At 29.8% G+C, this 20,814-nt stretch overlaps 1 protein-coding gene across 3 annotated transcripts in view; it reads left to right on the plus strand.

Moving 5' to 3' along the window:
* Positions 1–20,363, plus strand: part of LOC112685934 — a 46,759-nt gene extending 26,396 nt beyond the window's left edge. For all 3 annotated transcript variants that reach the window (XM_025557994.1, XM_025557995.1, XM_025557996.1), the window contains 4 exons: positions 6,370–6,729; positions 12,707–12,974; positions 18,741–19,110; positions 19,775–20,363. In XM_025557994.1, the coding sequence (XP_025413779.1) occupies positions 6,370–6,729; positions 12,707–12,974; positions 18,741–19,110; positions 19,775–20,171 (1,395 nt within the window). In that variant the 3' untranslated portion in view covers positions 20,172–20,363. The remainder of the gene's footprint in view (positions 1–6,369; positions 6,730–12,706; positions 12,975–18,740; positions 19,111–19,774) is intronic.
* The last annotated feature ends 451 nt before the right edge of the window (positions 20,364–20,814 follow it).

The raw sequence follows: 20,814 nt of genomic DNA on the forward strand, positions 1-20,814 counted from the left end.
AGTAATTTATATACTGTTGTTACTTGTATATTATATCATCTACTAGGTTTTAACCAGCGCGATAAAATATAATAAATCATATGATAATATACAATTTATTATACTATTTTTATTTTTTGACATCCAAATTTTATTAGTCTAAAATTTTAGTAAAATATTATGTAAATATTAGAATGAGTTATTTTATTTGACAATTCATTTTTATTATAGATGTTCAACACTTTATAGAAAGGCTAAAATCCAATTTCTGATAGATACGCATTAAAGGTTAGGTTTTAACTTTCAATTATTCAATACATGTTTTCCACATAAGATCTTTTCGTCAATTTCAAATATAATAATTACGACGTCGGAACTATCCTGTTCAAATAATACACGATTCGTCTACTTTGACTAAATAAATTACTAATTTATAGTTTTAACCATTTATAAAAATGTACTTCAATATCTTATATAAATAAAATTTTACTAAAAATATGTTTTCTATTAAGCATGCATTGTAACAATCGAACATCAAATTCGAATAAAACATTTTTAAGTTAAATTGTTAAGATTTGTGTAATCTTCTGAGAAACAATTTATTTTAATCGTATCTATGAGCTACATATTCTTCGGTACATCGATTCGTATAATTATAAAATACTTTAGAGTACATTTAGTTGCGTAGCGATCGACAACCAAATAGTTATTTCGAGAAATACAAAATATTCTGTACGGGAACTCCTGCAACTTCCTTATGTATAATTAATTTTAATTTACGTCTTGTTCGTGTGACAACATAAAATATTTATTATTTCGTTTTTCTTAGAAATGACAGTTTAATGGATTTTTCAACATCTGGAGCGATTAGTGTCTTAAATGTTCATAAATTTCTTATACGGTTAGTGTGAACGATCAAAAGTATTTCGTGCATCAAAATATTCTACAAGCAAAATTGAAGAAGTTAATTTCGATAGTTTGATGCACTCAAAGATATATCCTATAAATAAAACCACATTTCTAAATAAATAATGTTTTACTATTAAAATATTTTAAATTGTCTACACACGTTTTTAACGTTATTCCGTTGGGTATAAATATTTACTTTGTCATTCGATGGAATTTCTTTTGTGTTTAACATAATTTATTCTAACATTTTTGAAAAAAATCTTAAGTAATTCACTCAATTCGAATACTTACTACAAAATATTTTTGATGTACTCGAAAGAAGACTATGGAGAAGACATAACTTATTTTCATATGTAGTTCAAATATTTGAGATGACGTGACAACTATTATAGTGAACTTGGAGGTTTGATAGAGAATGAATATCCCAACGCTTTATGTAAATCAAATAACAAATCTGTTCAAATACGGTTAAAATAAAATAAAATTCAGAAACCAAAACTAGTATAAATAGTTACATGAATTATTAATAATATTTAAACATCGAATTATATTTTGTTTTTTTTTTTATTGTACAAATTGAACTACAATGTAAGTACTATTTATACTAAGTATGTCTAGAAAGTTTGAAAACTTAAAATTATTATAAAGACCTTCTGCAATAACATGCGATACATTTTTAATTAAATAATTATCTTATCTTTATATAGTATACTATATAAATTTTCTTAGTCACTAAGCTTAAGTCGTTGACTGTTTGGAGTTTGTTGAAGTTATGATTTTCATTAAAAATGTAGGATATTTAAACTTTCTAGATACATTATACTGAAATTCAATTAAAAAAAAAAAACAAATATAAATTTTCTACATAATAATTAAAAAGTCTAAAATGTAATAATTTCAATAACGAAAATAGAAATAAAAAAAGTAATCACAACAATAATTATATTCTAAGAAGATATTTCAATCAATATATCTAATTATTTGAAAAATAACTCGGAAAAACAAACTGAATAAACTCACAAAGATTATTTTGGTAATAAATATAACGTAACAATTAAATTTAAATAAATCAGATGGTATGAATATTTTAAGTAAGGTATCTTAAGCCTTTATAGGCTTTATAGGCTTTAATAGTTATTATGTTTTGCTATGTCATGATAAAAATTGTTATAAAAAATGATAAAAATTAATTTTTTTTAACGCTCATGTGGGCTCAACTACAGTACATAATATCTCTTAACATAAAATGTATACAATATAAAATTATTAGTTCGTAATTCAATATATAATTTGTAAACAAAAATTGGTAAATTAAAATTAGAATAAATGAAATATTTTATATAAAACAGGATATAGATGCATACGTGTATACATTTTAATTACATTAAATAGCTGAAAAACAAGGGTTAGATATAAATTTCTCATAGTTAAAAAATCAAAATGTATTAAATTGTTAAATACTCTGGTTAAATGAATTATTAAAACCATAAGATGTGCGATCAAAAGGAATTTCAAACGTGGGACAGTTTCGTGATTGATATTGCGGATTATGAAAGTTAAATACAATAATTATTCAGGGCAAGATATCAAGCTGTTCACTAATTTAGATAATAAACAAATATTGTACCTATGTCCATTTACGACATAACCTAAATTTAGAGATACTTGAACTGAAGACTTAACTAAAGATAGAGGTAATAATAAGGGTGTGTTGATATTAAAAATATATGACGTTCATAAGCAATGAGACGTAAAAATCTTCTTTGTACTCGTTCAATTGCTTCACTTAGAACCTTTTGATAGGGATTCCAAATAACTGGACAGTACTCTAGTATTGATCTAACCAGAGAAATATACAACGTTTTTAGACATAGTTCAATTTTAAAATCCTTAATGTTTCTAGTCATAAAACCAAGGAATCTTAAATGTATTCAATATGAGAGGAAAATAATAAATTCGTTTGGAACATCACACCAAGATCACAAACATAAGTTTAATATTATTATAACTAATGCTTGAGAATTTTTAAGAAAACTATAGCTTATGATGTACTCCATTTATAAAATAAAATTATACATTTACTCAACAAATTGTTCTTCTAGTCAATACGAATATCATATTAATACAATTCTATATTTTTGGTATTCGATAGAAAATAGTTATACAATTGTAATAAAATAAAATACAATAAATAATAAAATATTTTAAGATCTTGTATATATGTTAGGAAGTAAAATTATCTTCCTAAAATATATTATAAATGATAAAATACCGCTAAACATATCATAATGTATAAAGTGTTGTATGCCAACAGCCTTGCTTTATGTAATGTAAAATAAAAAAAACGTCAAAGTTTTGTGTTATGACAACTGACTTGTAAGAATAACACGTATTTTTAAGCACAGTTCACACATAATGAATTATGAAACATCTATATAACGGATATAAAGTGCACTTGAGTTATCCAATTTAGGAACAAAAAACGATTTATTCAAGAGTAATTAGTTTTATTGTGATGTTTACTTAAAATTTAAAATTACATTAATTTCTCTAATAATTGAGTATTTCATGTGTTGAAAAGAATCAATGCTATTTCCAATCACGTAATAATTTAGTATTAAAGTGAGAAACAGAAATGTCTCAATATCGAATGTACTGAATAACAAACTAAATCACACCACGGCAACGTCTCCTCAGTGTGTGATGGCCAGTGAGCCGAAATTATCTTCGTACTTTTTGAAAGTCTATTGTTTTGACGTAATAGGTGTACGTGGGAAAAGGTGCGCATACTTCGATTTGAAAACTTTGTTCGTTCTTCAGTCGAAAAGTTTTTAGTGCACATCCGTATTTCTCGTGCACCTAACAATACAATCGTATAATAGAATTACCGTAGATTTTCACTGCGCTGGAAAAACAAAAAAATAATACGTTCAATAAATCTAAGTAGTTTCGCAGCTATGGCACAACGTACAAGGTCTAATTTAAAGCCTACAACACTTCTTTGCAGCGCCAGCGGAAGGGCAAGGTAGATGGAGAACTGTCATTTTAGGGGCTTCGTGCCTATCATGAGATTCAATGATTTTTTTTAAAAGTAATAAATTTACAAATTAAATAACAAATGCCGTCTGCCACGTGAAAACTTGAATGAATTTTAATCTTTAACTCTAATATATTATTTTTAGTTTTACATTTGTATCATCAATAATATAACATATTTTTGACACTTTGATGATGAAATATAGTATTCACACTAAGAAATAATCAACAGTAAAATTTTGGTTCACTCTCGTTATTGTTTGTCATGTTTTTAATAGTTCAAAAATATTACTATTCCTCATCTTGTATGTGCTCGCATATAATTTATTACAGGTTAGGATTTTACTGGACACTGACAAGAAATAATGTTTTTTTTAAATAATTTTTATCATCGATATTTGTTTTTAATTTCACTGTCATTCGCCATTTTGACATTCGACATTTAACAGTTGGTAAACATTTGATGATTTTTATTCCTTTCTTTTATATTGATTGAAGCTTGAGATATATTGGTCACGGGTTATAAAATATATGAAGGATTGCTTATTTTTTTTTACCATGTTTCCTCAGGAAACTACAGCTTTTCAAGCTCTTTCAGTGCTAAAAAAATATTGCGATTTTGATTCAAATATTACAATTGCACTTCGAATAATGCTTTCAATCCCCAGTGATATCTGCTGTTGTAGCTAACCTGCTGAAGTTTTTCCAAACTAAACATAATTAAAAATTATTTAAGGAGTACTTTATCACAGTGTTAACTTACAACTTCAGCTACTCTATCGATTAAACAAGATGATACTGACTTGTTAGATTTTAATCAGTTGATTGAAGTTTTTGTTGCAACCAAAACCAGAAAAAATAATTTTGATGTATTTTGATTTGTTTTTTTATTTTTTTGTCATTTTTTGTGTACAATTTTAAATAACTACCGAAAACATTTAATTTCTCTACATTTCATTTTTATATGAATATGATAATATATTATAACATTGATATAAATTTTCTAAGAATAAATAACTATATATTTGAAAAGGTTAATACTTTGTATAATTTTATGTGTAAAAAAAATGTTTTTACATAAATTATATAAAATAGAAAAGAAATGTAATACGAGTATTTGGGCATTACAAAAAAAAAATTTTTTATCCTGGCGTAAACAGTAAGGTCCCATGAAAGTCTGCCCTGGGCCCCGCAAAACCTTCCGCCAGTTCTGCTTCTTTGTGAGAACCTTTGCTTCGGTACAACACGCATACCGCAAGAGCACAAACGAAGTGTTACGGACTCGAGTGGAAATCGAGTATTCGTCCCAATGTACTCGTACAGAAGCGTAAGAAAAACAATTAGATATCACTACGCACATCCATAGAGAAATTATAGTTTTGTAAGCGACATTCACGTTCGTTTGAAAATCGCATTGAATGTCGTTTAAATTTTAGCAGACCTGGCAAGGTATATACGATATATACATACGAAAAAGTCGTGATTAAAGTTATTTTGCTCGCAGTACGTGCAGTAGCAATCAAATAGTGAAATAGTGATCGAATGGTTTTGATTAGACGGGATGAACAAGATGCAAGGTTTGCATAGATTCGAAAAAATTGTAGGAACCTTTAATAAATGGGTGAACAAATACGGATACTATAAAAACTGTACACTATATTAATTATTAAAAATTAATATTTAATTTATACCAAGATGGCCATTAACTAGTTAAAAAATTAAGTTAAGTTAAAAAATTTATATTTGTTTGACTTTTTAACAAAACTAGTTAAATAATTAACTAAGTTAGTTTATTTTCTAATAAACTTTTTAACTTATATAGTTTATTTGGTAGTTGAAATAACTTAGCTATTCACAGTTCATTTAAAAATGATGCATCAAGTTAAATTCTGGTTTAAACGTAAATATTAATATAAAAATTAAATAATTATATAAAGTAAAATGGTCGCATACACTACATATCAGAGGTCATATTAAAGTTTGTAGTTTGGGGATCCAACTTTGGTTATTGAGTTCTAGCCATGGATACCGAATGTTACGTATAAAGAATTTTAACTATAAAGATAAATAAATACGGTAGTGCCCCTTGTTGTACAATGTCATAGTATTTTTCAAAAACTTCGGCACCACTACTGTATATTATGATAAAAAATTCAATAAAATTGTCTATCGCAATTTAGGAAATTAGACATTTTTAAAGAATAGTCACTTTTCATGTGATTAACATACCGATTAAAAAAAAGTAGATTAATTTTTTTTAAGCATAGTTAAGTTAATACTTTTTTCCTTATAATTTTTAACTTATCGAGTTAAATTTAGGAACTGTTAACTTTTAACACATCAATCTTGTGTTCTCTTAACTGAACTCAACTCGAATTGATTTACATGAATTTAATTTACATATTCAAAGTGCAGCCAAATAACTAACACGTTTACGTTTCGTAGTGCACGGACGTCAGCAGCGGCGGCGGGCATAACGATCATCGCGATGTCACCGTCGGCGCGACGGACGCGGACGTTGTCATCGTGGACGCGATCGGCCCCGTGGCGGCCGGCCGGCCGGGACGCGTCGCTACATCGGCAACAGTGACGGACGACGTGCTGGCGGCCGACGAGGGATCCGACCGCGATGGCGGTGGCCGCGTCCCACGGCAACGGCAGCTGCTCGACGCGGCAGCGGGAGACGAACCGGACACGACGTGGACCGCCGCCGGGGAACAACCGCAGCATCCGGACGCGGCGGTGCTACAGCCGCACACCGCGTGCTTCGAGACCGGAAACAACCGTCAACTGCACGACTTGACCGTAAGTAGTCTAATCCGACGCGTAGGCGTCAAGCTCATGTTGCCCGTCCGAATGCTACCGATTTCGTTTTTCAACAACGTTTCTACATTTGTGCGGTGTGTGAATTATGAACTCGATTTCGCTAGAATAAAAGGCGATGGACGATTTCCGATTGCAATCTATGACTGAGTTGTCGATCACTATTGACTTGTGTGAAAATCGAATCACGAAAACGTGAATTTTACGGTATTGTTTCTTCAACAAAACCCAAAAGCTAAACAGCTCCCCAACTCATTCGATTCTTACTCAACGTAGAAACTGCCTGGTTGATTACATGTATATGATATTAGGATTTTTTAATTTTTCCGATACCTTATTAAATTAAATTTTAGTTTGCTAATAATTTCTCAAATAACATATTACGTTTACCGGTGACGCGTAACCATGTTCTTAGAACTCTAGTTGTTATTCACGGCGTAGATCAGTTTAATAAATAACACAGGAAGTCTTTAGTCCAACCATCCGTCGGTTTTATTATTATATATTTAAACTTTAGATGAATAACTGCAATAAATAAGAAATTTAAAAAATGCTTGGGTCTAATGTTAATCAAAAGTACGTTCCACAATGAACGGATTCCTGACAAATTAACTCTAAACAATTTTTAAATAACGTTTATAAATCTCGAAAGCTTTGAAAAAATCAAACAATCTGCAGCACAAATGCACGGTTCACTTATGGCTACAACGATATCGTTAAATTTTTATCGATGTTAGAAGTTTAGTAGAGCTCGTTAACTCTTGTTTATAGTTATCGTCGTACGAAATTCGCTTTGTTTCCGCCCGTCCGCAAAACGTTATGGATCCAGACGTTTAATTCGAATCATGAATGAATGACAATTATTATCCACGTTACGACAAAAACTCGCTGCAGACATTGCATTTAATTAAAAATGTACATAATCGCCATTCTCGCGTGCTAATACATACGTACGTTTTGATTTAATCGCGCCCGTGCACATTTTATACTACGATTAAAGGCATTGTGGGGAATCGACCCACAAATACATCAACGTGCACAAGCATATCACAATAATATCGTATCGAGTCGAAAACCATGTGGTGTAAAATAATTTTCCGAAAATCAAACAACGATAACGCGGACGCGTCGCCGTCCGGAACGATTTGCGTAATTTGAACCTGTGTATAAAAAATACATTATAATACATACACAAAGCGTTCGTTAATTAAATCCTGGTAGAGGATTACTATGGAAAAATCTCATAGAATGCCTGCAGTTGTGCCTCGGAAGCATAATATCTACTGATTTAAATATGAAATCAACTTTTGCATATATTACCATAATCATATAGATTCAACCCGTGGCTGTATATTTTTATTTTTTTAAATTTAAATTGTTTTTTTTTTTTGGTTTTTGGTCAGAGCACTTACTGTTTTACACGTTTGTTTTATCACAGTTATTTTTTTTAAATAAATACATTTTTTATCATTTTACTGTTGCAGGTAAACATATTACACATAAAATATACGACCGAAAACGTTTTTATATGCCTGTAATAAGCGATTAAAATTTACTTTTTTAACTACCCATTATAGTATACCATGTTTGTTATATTCATATGATTTTTTTTGTTATTTTTTGTCAATTTTCGAAGAAAAACACTCAAACTTTTAATTAATGATTACAATAATTTGTTATGAAATGTATTTCTGCATTATATAAATCATGAATATTATATTATAATATTAGGTAGTAAATAAGAATTTTATGGTATAACATTTGCTATAAATAGACTTAATTTAATTTCATGAAATATATTTATACATTCACGTGTAAACTTAAGAGTGTGCGCGAAATACTTGCACATAGTCCAGTGATAATAATTTTAAAGACATTCGGGAAAAAAATATTTCTTCCATCTCAAACTTAGCAGTATGTATACTTTAAGTGTTAGTATATAAGTTGTGTATTTTTTAAATAGATTTTATAAATATACGAGTGTCATAAAGTTTTCATTTCCGCATATTGAATAAACATCGACAAAAAAAAACTACATTCCTCATTTTTCTCGGAATCTAAAGCCATTTATAAGCTATAAATTATTAATAGAATCGACTACTTATACATACATACACACTAAAAATCGATTTAATTTTTAATGATATTTCATTTAAATTTTATAATAAAACTGTTATCATATCCTATTAAATATTTTAAAACCGAAAAATGAACCGTGTTTGAATATTACTTTATGGTTTATAATAATACTCGTACACCACAATATAGGTAAGATATTAATGATACAGACATCATTTAGGATTTGTGGATTTCCAAGACTTATGATTAACACGATTAACACTAAATTTGAAAAACATAATATTCAATATATTTCCTCAAAGAACAATGTATATTTGTTTTTTATAAATTATTTTTACAAATAAGTATTATGAACATGCGTCATAATACAAGAGGTACTAACAATGAAAATTATAATTAATATATCAAATGCTCCTCCACTTTTCAATGAACAAACTATCAACAAAGTTTTTGGATCACATTTCTATTTGTTTTCTTGTAGTTATAATTATTTTTTCTTATTTTCTGAGTTTATATTTCGTTCTAACTTTTACCATTTTTCTTCTGTATTTGTATTTTAGTTAATAAACTGTATTATACCTGTATACCTTGGTACTCGTAGAGTAATTTGATATGAATACGATTTGCTATAACCATGGGTGGAAATATTTTCTTCGTCAAAACTCTTAGTATCACGAGAATTCAATATCCGTTTCAAATAAAAAAAATTATTTTTAATAAATATTGGAGTTTAATCGAAAAATAAAATATTCAGATTAAATATCTCTATCAGTATATAATAAATTTAAATCTTATACACACTTGTCAGAACATTTGAATATAAAATAATGCATGATTGCTCCAATTCAATTTTGTAAAATTTAATATTTATCTAAAACCTACACTATAGCCAATAATGAAATGTATTACAATTTATCATATATTTAATAAAGACTATTAAATTATAATTAAATATATATATAAAAAAAAAAAAAAATTGGTAATTTAATAATTTATAGTTTATTTCATTACATTTTTCCATATTATTAGATTTACGTATGCAGTTCTCATTATATTATATTTTTAGACATAACGATTACGCGTACCAGCAGTGAATGTAATTATTGTTTATAACAAATATTTAAACTTATACGGTATACTCTACTGTCTAAACTTAAGTAACGACGTAACCCAAACATAACATTTGTGTTTACTGTTTACTAATAAATGGACAAAATACTAAAAATTGAAATAACTCTGTAAGTTCTCCCTTTTTAATGTGAAGTAAACACTGAATAAACAAAAACATAATATACTAAGAAATCTTTTATTTAAAACACGTGTGCTTATTATTTTAATCGAACGTAATGTGTGTATGTGATTAGTGATGACGTAAATTACAGTATGATACATACACAGTGCCGTATTTATGGTGGGAGTGTGTTGGGGGTTTTCACCTCACCCAAGGAATTTCCAGACCTCAAACTTTTAAATTTCGATCAATTTGAAGTTTGTTGATTTTGTAAATTCGTATAATAGAAAAATTTTAAAATGTATACGTTTTTTTTTTTAATTTTATAAAACTATATTTTATAAAAACTAATAAAACCCGGGTACGATAATATTGGTGTTTTCGACTATGCAAATCGAAACATATTTGACACTTCACAAGTTAATGCCATGTTGCATAATTCGTAGAAAAATGTTGTCTACTAATCTTGTAAATAATTGGATGAAGATCGCATTTTGTTTCAGAAAAGACTTTATGGCCTTACCATGTTATCGATTCATCCATATTTAAATATTACTACTGGTGAAGTTATTGAAAAATTGGGAAATAAAAGAAGGTAGTTTATCATGTAGCTTAAAATTAATGAAATTTCATTTTTCAATAAGAAGAAAATGGATATAAATTTATTTTTGACAATTTTATACTGATTTATAAAAAAAAAATTATATGATGACACCCACTATAAATTGTTTGTAAACACGCCACAGTACATAAACAACGTACGACCAGCATTGATTTTATAATATACTATATTTATAATATATTTTATAAATATATATAATATTATATATATAATAAATATAGTAGGATTATTATAAAATCAATGGTACTATGTACTATAACGAATGAAATCTCAATTAAATTATTAATGTTTCAATGAGAACATGAACGTTTGCAATAGAAATACACTAAGTGCTTAAAATGGGAAAAATGAAGTGAAGAAACTTAAAATCATTAATTTATAACTATGTTATATCGTATACCACAGTTCCAAGAGAAAAACTATTTAACACTCGTGGAAATTGCTCATTTCACTTATCAGCTTCCTATGCATTGAAAAATTTCAATAAGTACCACTATCAGTAGCGACCAGCAGCGCAACCAGGAGGGTGGTTCGTGGTTGTAATCCTTCAAATCATCTAGTTAACTTAACTTCACCCCATTCTCCCTAACACCTTCCAAAATTCATTTTTTCAAATGTATAAACCTCCTGTAAAAAAAAAAATCCTGGTTTTACCACTTATAGCAAATATCTATTTGTATAGCATAATTCAATAACAAACCATATAAATACAAGTATATTTTAAATTGTTAGATTGTTGTATTAGATTATAAATATTCCTCGTGCTCACAATTTTCAATCATTGAAGAACTTCCAATACATATTTATAATGATATAGGTGTGATTAATTCTCAGATCAAAAATATTAATATTTAAATTTTAAAAATAATGTTGTTTATGATTTTTTAAATTTTATTTAATATCAACTCTAGAACAGCATATGGTATAGTAGAAGTTATTATAGTTAACCGGAATAATTTGGTTAACTATAATATCAGTCCCACAGCCTATATTCTCATGTGATGTTGGAGTTAATTCGAATAATTACATTAAAAAAAACATCTCTATGAGATAAAAATCGAGAGGATGTCAAACAAAGAATATGAATTAATTTCAAATATAGTGTAAATTATTTTTGTCGATTAAGTATTGTGCAAATATTATGTAACAGATATTTTTCTATAAATATCGTTTTGTATGTATAGACTATTGTAGCAACTTACAGCAGTGTAACGATTTTTTGAACTATATTTCCGAAAATTTTAATTTTATATTTTTAATATTAAAATTAAAAATAGATATGTAAAATGTCAAATAATAACTGTTCGTAATAAACGTGATAACAAGGAAATACGTTTGATATTTTTGATTTTTGTAGAAAAAAAAGGTCATGTTTATAGTGTATACCTGCGTATCACAAATTATATTATAAGTAATCGCATCAGCCAAAAAATGGAGGGTTATTATATGCCGTATACCTACGTATACGATCCACTACACCACTAGTACTCACAAAAATGTTACTAAAACATAGAATTCACAGTTAAAAAATATACGGAAAAAGTGAATTGAAAAAACATTTTTCGTTGAAATAATTTAAAAGTAATACCTAAGATTAGTTTTGTATTTGAAATCACCCTTTCGTGTAGGTTTTACATCGCATTATTTTACATAATAACACGCATCGCCTAGTCAGTCCTCGAATTATGAGATTATGAGGAAGGGAGTGGGAAGTAATCTGACTATGTAATTACATTAAAAGAGCACCCTTATACTTCCATTAGAACAACAAGGGGTAGTACGAGGTGGAGTACTTTCTTTTTACAAAATATTTAATGTACATTATTTTTTATGTACAGTTTAAATATATAAATCGATAGTAAAAGAATCCAATGGTTTTACTATCTATGTACATAGTTTTGGTGTACCTTTGTAATTAAAAAAAAAAAATTTAGAGGCATGATTTTAGTGACATAATACATAAGTATTAGCTACGTTAGATCTACGTTACAATTGTGTTATACGATCGTAATACGTAACTGATGCAGGTGGACGAGGTGATCGATGCCATTCAGGATCCCGAGCTGAGGGATAAACTGCGAACGGTGTGCTTGACGGGCGATAGATGTTACATGACGTTCGCCAACGCGGAGTATTTGGAACGGGCGCTGCACACGGCATTCAGGATCCGTGACGTGCCGGTGCTGTTGATGGACACGGGCGCGGGTGCCATAATACTGTCGCTGACGGGCGTGCCGGACGCCGTGACAGACAAGGACGTACTGAAATGTCTGAAAAAATACGGCACGATAATCGGTAAAAAAAATTAAAAAAAAATCGAAATAGAAAAAATCTACGACGGAAAAAACTAAGAGCGGTTTTTTTTTTGCACGTGCTTGTTGTTTTCTCAAACAGATCGCTGCAGTCGACGGAGATAACGCACCGGTGTGCTCCGATTTTTTTCGTAACAATATAATCATCATACGCTGTGCACTCCGCAATTATCGTCGTACAAAATCCTCTCTCGGTTTCGGACCTTTGACGAGTCGATTCAAACGAAAACGGTTCGGAGATCGCGACTTTTTCACGACGTATACGATCCCGCGGTGTTCGATTAATCTTGCCGTAAGATAAAAACTCCCCGTCGGCCACAGCAATCCGTTCGATTTGTGTTTCATTCGCCATAATATTGAGTTCGGATCGATTATATCTTAACATCGAGTCCTACGAAAGACGATGCAATGACTATTACACGAGATCGTGCGCGCATATCCAGAAGTTTTCCTATTGAATACATAAATACATCGTATGCACGTAAATGTATCGAAGTGATCAGGTTATTTCGAATGTAAAGTCCAATCGCACAACTGTGTCGTGTACTTACAGTGAATATGTACACGGAACGTATATTATTTCGAGAATCAGCAGTACCTAGGTATTAGACGTAACGTATTAAACAATATCGTAAACGTTTTCCGTCCACTACATCAGATCTGTTTGTTTTTTCTCGAATTGGAGAAAATCGATTGCACCGCGAATAAATTAATAATTAATAGAGTGAGTGAGTGTTATTAGTAATTTACCAACTATTTGTAATAACTTATTACAAATAGTTGGTAAATTTTCCTACAGTAAATGTGCTAATTCGATACAATAATGTAACTTTGTTGTGGGATATTATATACATGACATCGATCGTATTTTTTCGGCTTTTTCTTAACCGGTACTCCTAATTTATACCTATAAATAATCGGTATAATATACGTTTAAATTGTATAATTTATTACCAGCGCGTTTCGCTGATACACCCAAACGAATAAACGTAAATGGATGTGACACGAAATTCATTTGCTGCAGTATTACAAGACATTAATTTTCGTCCAACTTCCGGATATAATCTCACGTAGTTCGGTTCGTATTTTTAACGTAAACATAATTTTCGGTTTGTTCCACAATAAAAATTCATCAGTGTCTACTGTAATAACGTTTATTTTTAAGTTTGTAAACGTACCAAAACTATTTCGTATCGAATATCATCCCGACCCATGGTTTCGTTTGTTCGATTACAAACATAAGAACGTTCTGCAAACTGTCGGTACCTATAGTTGAAAGAACGAACGGTTACCCATTAGAAATAAATTTAATCTACATATGAATCGTTTGAAATACTTGCTTTCGTTTTATAATACATGCAGTATACTGAATAAAGATACATAAAATTTCGATTTATAATTATACCTGTTATCGTAGTGTATCAATATTAATTCGAAATACGTTGTGGATAAAATATATCTTATTCGGATCAGAAACAGATTTGAAAGCTACTCTGAAGTTTGTATTTACTTATTTACTTTATAACAAATTCTTATCCTGATTTATGAAAATATAAATAACATATAATATGCTTTCAGTTTTATTCCGAAATGTATTTTATTGATTTTTGACATCGTCAGTGGAGTATTTGTAAATATTAAAACAACAGTTAATGAGGTTTTTAAAAATCGTCAAATTACTTGAGACCCATGTTCAATATCTAATTCCTCTGGTTATCATTTGAAACTAATAATAATTATTTATAACATTTTTTAAAAAAATATGTATACTGAAATTCAATGAGAATTCCAACTATCATTACTCTATAAATGGATGTAAAATAACTGATAATTATTAACAATAATATTATTAAAAATATTTATTTGATTTATTTACTTGTATTATTATCAGAATATTTAAAAAGTGTTTAATATTGTATTAAAATACTTTAGAAGATTGATAATATTATTATTCAACATTAAATCGTGTATAAATTTAAATTTTATTAAATAAACTAATTAAATTTAAAAAAAAATGAGAGAACTAAACTATTATAGGCACTGCAAAATATATTATACTTCGCAGAAATGTGTTCAAATTAAAATTGTATGATATTCCTTTTATAGCATTTCATAGGATGTTGAAATAACCACAAAAAAAAAAAAAAAAAAAAAAATTCATAAATAAATAAATTTTTTATAGAATGCAGAATCTTATATCTCAATGTAACTATAGAATAAAATGTTTACTATCAGTATTTAATTTTACTACAACAATATAAAATATTAAATCACTACACTTGTATGACCCTAATCCCGAAACTCTTGATTTTCATAAAACAACAGTGGCAGTCGATTAGTTTATCTTTTTTATGAACATTTTCAGCATTTTTACTTAAACCCTTAAACTTGTTATACTTTAAAATATCATTTACATTCATGTCTTTGCCGAAAATTCATGTAAAGGGTAGAAATTATAAGGGTGCTTTGATTCGATACATTTTCCGTAACACCATCTCAATCATCAGTATGAGTATTATGTATAATAAATTATTTGAAAAATTACATATGTTTTTTTTTTTATTTATTTAAATTACTTTTGGAAATATAAATAACAAAAATATCTTAATGGGTTCAAGAAGTGGTTTTTAATTATATTATGTACATGAATAAACTACAAAATGATAATAATAATTAAACAGTGCTTAAAAACGCATAAAATTAAAAAATAAATTAGAATCGTTGTGGTGAAATCTATCGAAATACATTACTTGTGTAACTTTGTTATCGTATTAGAAAGTTATTTCAGACTTGAAAAAAATAACCAAATTTATTAGATTTATTATACTGCACATTTTTTTTCTACATACTGAATAATAATCTTTGTTAAAGTGACGCAAAAGTAGAACGAGGTTTTGATAAGGTTACATCTGCTTGCTTCTTACTAATTTACTCAGTGGCGTATTTGAGAAGCGGACAATAGGGGCATAATTCCATTCTTATGACTACTCGTTAATCTTGCGTTCCCACCAAATACGGGCAAAAGCGTTTCTCGCGTGTAGGCCTGTGGAAATTGTCACTTTAAATAATTTAAATAATGTATCGCACTAACTGAATTATCATTTAATTATCAACAATAATATATATTAATTAGGTAAGTATGTAAAACAAATTTTATTTAAACACTAAAACATAATTTTTTTAAATTTAAACCATTTTTATTTATAATTAATAACAAAATACATTTTCAAATTTACCGCTGTAGGCACGTGCCTATAGTACTGATATTTAAATACGTCACTGAATACGGTACCCAATTTTGTAATTACAAAACAAACTGTTTCTAACATCAACACCATGTTCTGTGTTATAATCATGGATAATAAAAAAAAATCTATTATCTATAGTTTGGTATAATCAATAATCAATATTCTGCGAAAATATTTTATTTTTATTATACATTTAAGTTTATCGTTGATTCTGCTGTTTAAGTTTCATATTGATAAAATATTTTATGTTTTTAGAACAGTAAAGGTTTTGACGTTAATATGCCACTGAGTTTACTAATAAATTTTTCCTCTTAAGTCTTAAATAGCTAATATATAACATATTATAATATGTAGGGTAATATATAGGAATATATAACATCTAGGACTTATTTTTTGTTTTAATTAAATAATATTAATTATTACATTTAATTATTTAAATATTTGATTAAAGTTTTTTGTTTTAAAAATAGACATGACGTTCTAACTGTAAAGTGAAACAGAATGCATTCAATATAGTAAATATTTTCATTCACGCTTATTTGTCTAATTCCATAATAATTATTTTTGAACGAAATATTTAACTTTTCTACTATAGGTTTTAGTTTGTCCAATTTGTCTTTGGTGTTTTAAGGTCATTAGTTGTCATTGAAGTGCAAATTTACAAGAATTTTTTTGAAAGCATCTCGAGAAATAGAATTTGACATAAACTTAACACCTAAATCGACGTAGGTACTCCAACAATCTTTGTTGATCGGTAAAATGTGGTACCTCCATAATATTTACTATCCGTATTTTCAAATGAACAATGTGAGAAAGTAGTGACTTAATTAGAAAGATCGATAACAACATAAAATTAAAAACATATCCATTACGATAATAATGAGAGGGGATACGACGTTGATTGGTAGCAAATTGTTCAATAGCGATGACTGTGTTTGACCGGGTGTTATTATTCTGAAGAGTTGAAGATAGCCACCAAGTGCAGACTTCGATGAATAGAAAAGAACAATACGATTTAATATTGAATGGAAGCGCTAAGTGTGAAGTTAGCACACCCGAAGTACTTGAAAGTAAGAGTTTAGCTTTTAACCGCGAATCGAAGCAATTCAAATTATAAACAAGCAAAATTGGGGGAATTTATATGAGCGAAAATATAGGGTCCGAACCAATGAAGTTTGTTTGTGTAGATTATACTACACGTCGTATACTCCTTTGTGACCACAACAATAAGCGGTAAAATCGTTTATTTGGTAGTGTGACGGAAGTAAACATATAGAGGCACAGTTGGAAGTATTGACGAAAGTAAAGTTCATGGACTTTAAATCTGATCGAAAAAGAGAAATATGATAGAGTTCTTAATATATACATATATGATAAATGTATTTTTTGGTTTAGTGGTTTTATTTTTTCCCTCGAAAATATGAGTTTTACATATTCGATTATTTTCATCTATTGAAAATAAATAAGAACATTATACCGACTGTTAATATAATACATGTTGTAAAATCAGTCCAGCAGCAAATTTTTGAAAACGTTGAGGCGTACGACATGTTTAAATGTATTCATGTTTTTTTTACCGCTGTTTACGCGTACGAAAATGTATAGGTGTCCCCAGAGGGTTTTTCTGTTTTAAAGTTGTTATTAGTACTATACGTACATACAATAACGACTCTATATCATCCATAGGTCTGGGCAGAGTATAAATAATACGGGTGAATTCTCGTGAGACACCCTGTATATACAACACTGCTATAACATAAAACGATTATAGTCCATTAGTGTTATAATATTTATTATCTGAGCTCGGATTTTATAGCACTAAAAATGACTCTTTGATATGCGTTATTTTATGATTTTAAATTTTTTTTAAATTAGCGGTACAGCATGTCCTAAAATAATGAAAAACAACAAAAATCTATTTATTAAAAAAAAATATTACACATTTTTCTTCTATTAACTATTCAACATTTTTTATAGTTATTAAATAATTATTTGTAAATTAATACATTTATAAAAAATCAGAAGGAAAATGAGTATTTTTCTATTTTAATCAGAGAACTTTTTTCCTATGATTTAATTTTAATTTCGAGATTTATGTAAATAACATCATAAATCAAATGTAATGCGTGCAAAAACAAAAAACTGGAGAAGCAACACAGCAGTATGATAAAATTCTAAAAATATTAGTGAAAATACGCAATATAAGTGTTTAGATTTGAAATGCTATATGTTACATACAATTTGTTGTGAAAGATCTGTTAAAATACCAGACCCTTATACCTAGGCTTAAATTTTAAGGCTCTTTTCACAACATTTCTGGTGATATCCAAGCACTCTCCTCCTCGTGCGCACGCCTGTCAGTACCCCGTTTCTATATTTATAGTAGTACATTAGCAAATATGCTAGAGAATCCGAGCCCTAGTCCCTGATTAGAAATCGTCCTTGGTACTGTTGTGACTTGTTTTGACCATTTATCCCGCAACGTCCGGTTTACGCTGCAGGTGGCGTGGACAGGAAGACCGCCCGAGGAGGAGCGACTGGCGGTGAACGTTACGTGCGCGTCCGGCCAACGCTTGGGGCACCCAGGTACCTGTGGTTCGGCTCGGACAAAGTCGTTGTCAGGCAGCTGACCGAACACGAGACGGACACAATGAACAGCATCGCCCGAAGAAAGTCGTTCAGATCTCAAATAAAGTTGAACCTGAAGATGATCGACTCGCCCGTGCCACCGGACAACGATCGCGTGGGACCATCGACCGACTGCGGCAACGGCGACGGATCAAAAGAAAACGTCAGTGGTGGCGGTGGCGGTGACGGCGGAGGAGTTGGTGGTACCTCGATGACCGCGGTGTCCGTTCAAAATGGATTCAGGTATACGCATATTTGATCGAATATACCTATCGTGGTATGAGCGTGTTCACTGTTGACTTAATCACGTTAACAGTTTACTATTCTGCAGAATTGAAGCGACAAGCATATTATTATCGATATGCACATTTATAATATTTCATTTTTCGATAAAAACAAACGAAATTAATAAATAAATAAAATAAATAATAATAAATTATTATTATTATTATTATTATTATCTGCGTTTTGCGAGGTGTAAAATATTGTCCAATTTATTCGTCTATTGAATTTAATTGAGGTAATGTACACAGCGTATAAGCATAGGACTTGATCTCAGAAACATAAAACACAGTGAGTTATATACGTTATATTAAAATAATTTGTGGAGAAAAGTTTTCAGTTTTTTTTCCTATTGTTCTTATAACGTCTAATTATTTAATTAGAAAAAACATTTGTAAGGAAAAAAAAATATTAAATTCATTGTTTTTTAGACGTTTAATATCAAATTATTTAAGGTTTTTTTCGAAAACACCGAAAAATTATTAAATGTGATATGTTTCCGTTGAATATATGTATGTTTTTTTTACGAAAAAAAACCCATATGTTTACCGAAAATCTGGAAACGTATAACGGACAGAGCTGTACGCTGAATTCGTTATATTCAGATGTTCACGACATGTTACAGATTCCCGTCAGACCCGAAAGGGACAGCGGCGTCGGGGACAGGTACTGCTGCGAGCGTTGCGGAACCGAAGGCTTGGACGACGGCGAGTTTCAAGTCGACCGGATCGTCGAAGAAACCGAAAGCAGCGGCCAACGGGGACGGGTGCCCGCCGACGGCCGCGTCCGTGTCATCCGGTCCCGGCGAGTCGCCGCTCCGTGGACGGCGGAGAACGTCGCTGATGGGTTTCCGGCGCGAGACCATCAAGCACCGCGGCGGGTCCGTGTCCCGGGCGGACGGCGGCGGCGAGGACGCGGACAGCGACACGAGCACGATTTGCCGCCGGAAGCTGAGCATCACCGGTCGTGAGGGCACGGAAAAAGTCCCTTGGTGCGGGTGCTGGGGAAACGGGTGTCTGTGATCGCGACGGTTGCGCGTACAGCGAAATTCCTGTGCAGCCATTACGAGTATTACAATTTGTACGAACAATTTTTTCGATTATAAGCGTTTTCGTTGTGCCCAACGCGATAGTATTGTTCGCAATGCGTTGTAATCGTAGCCACGATAAATGTAAATTTATAATAACAATAATATATGTCTATTTAAATGTCTATTTAAATGTCTATTTAAATGTCACTCTCTGCTCCGTCACAAACTACGCTTTCAGGAGTAGACAAAAAAAAAAAAAAAAAAAAAAAATTAAAAAAATATTCTTAGATTTTTTCGAATCGTAACAACGTATTTAACACATATAGGCTGTCTTGTAAAAAATACTTTTGAAAAAGTATTAAAATACTAATACTAGTATTCGAATAAAATAGTATTAAAAATACTTATAAAATACTATTATAAAAATCTATTTCACGAATACTCACTAAGTATTTGAATACAAATACAAGTATTTTTTTTTAATTTTATATTACAATTTTACATTATCTAATATATCTATCGTAGTAATATACTACGTTTATATGATAGCGTTAAAACGATTTGAAATTTAACAGTTTTAAAATTAGTAATATTATAGTAATATCTTATTATTTTATTACTTATTAGATTCATCA

This window comes from Sipha flava, unplaced genomic scaffold (assembly GCF_003268045.1).
Source record: "Sipha flava isolate LNK unplaced genomic scaffold, YSA_version1 299_pilon_pilon, whole genome shotgun sequence".
In the NCBI taxonomy this organism is placed as follows: domain Eukaryota; kingdom Metazoa; phylum Arthropoda; class Insecta; order Hemiptera; family Aphididae; genus Sipha; species Sipha flava.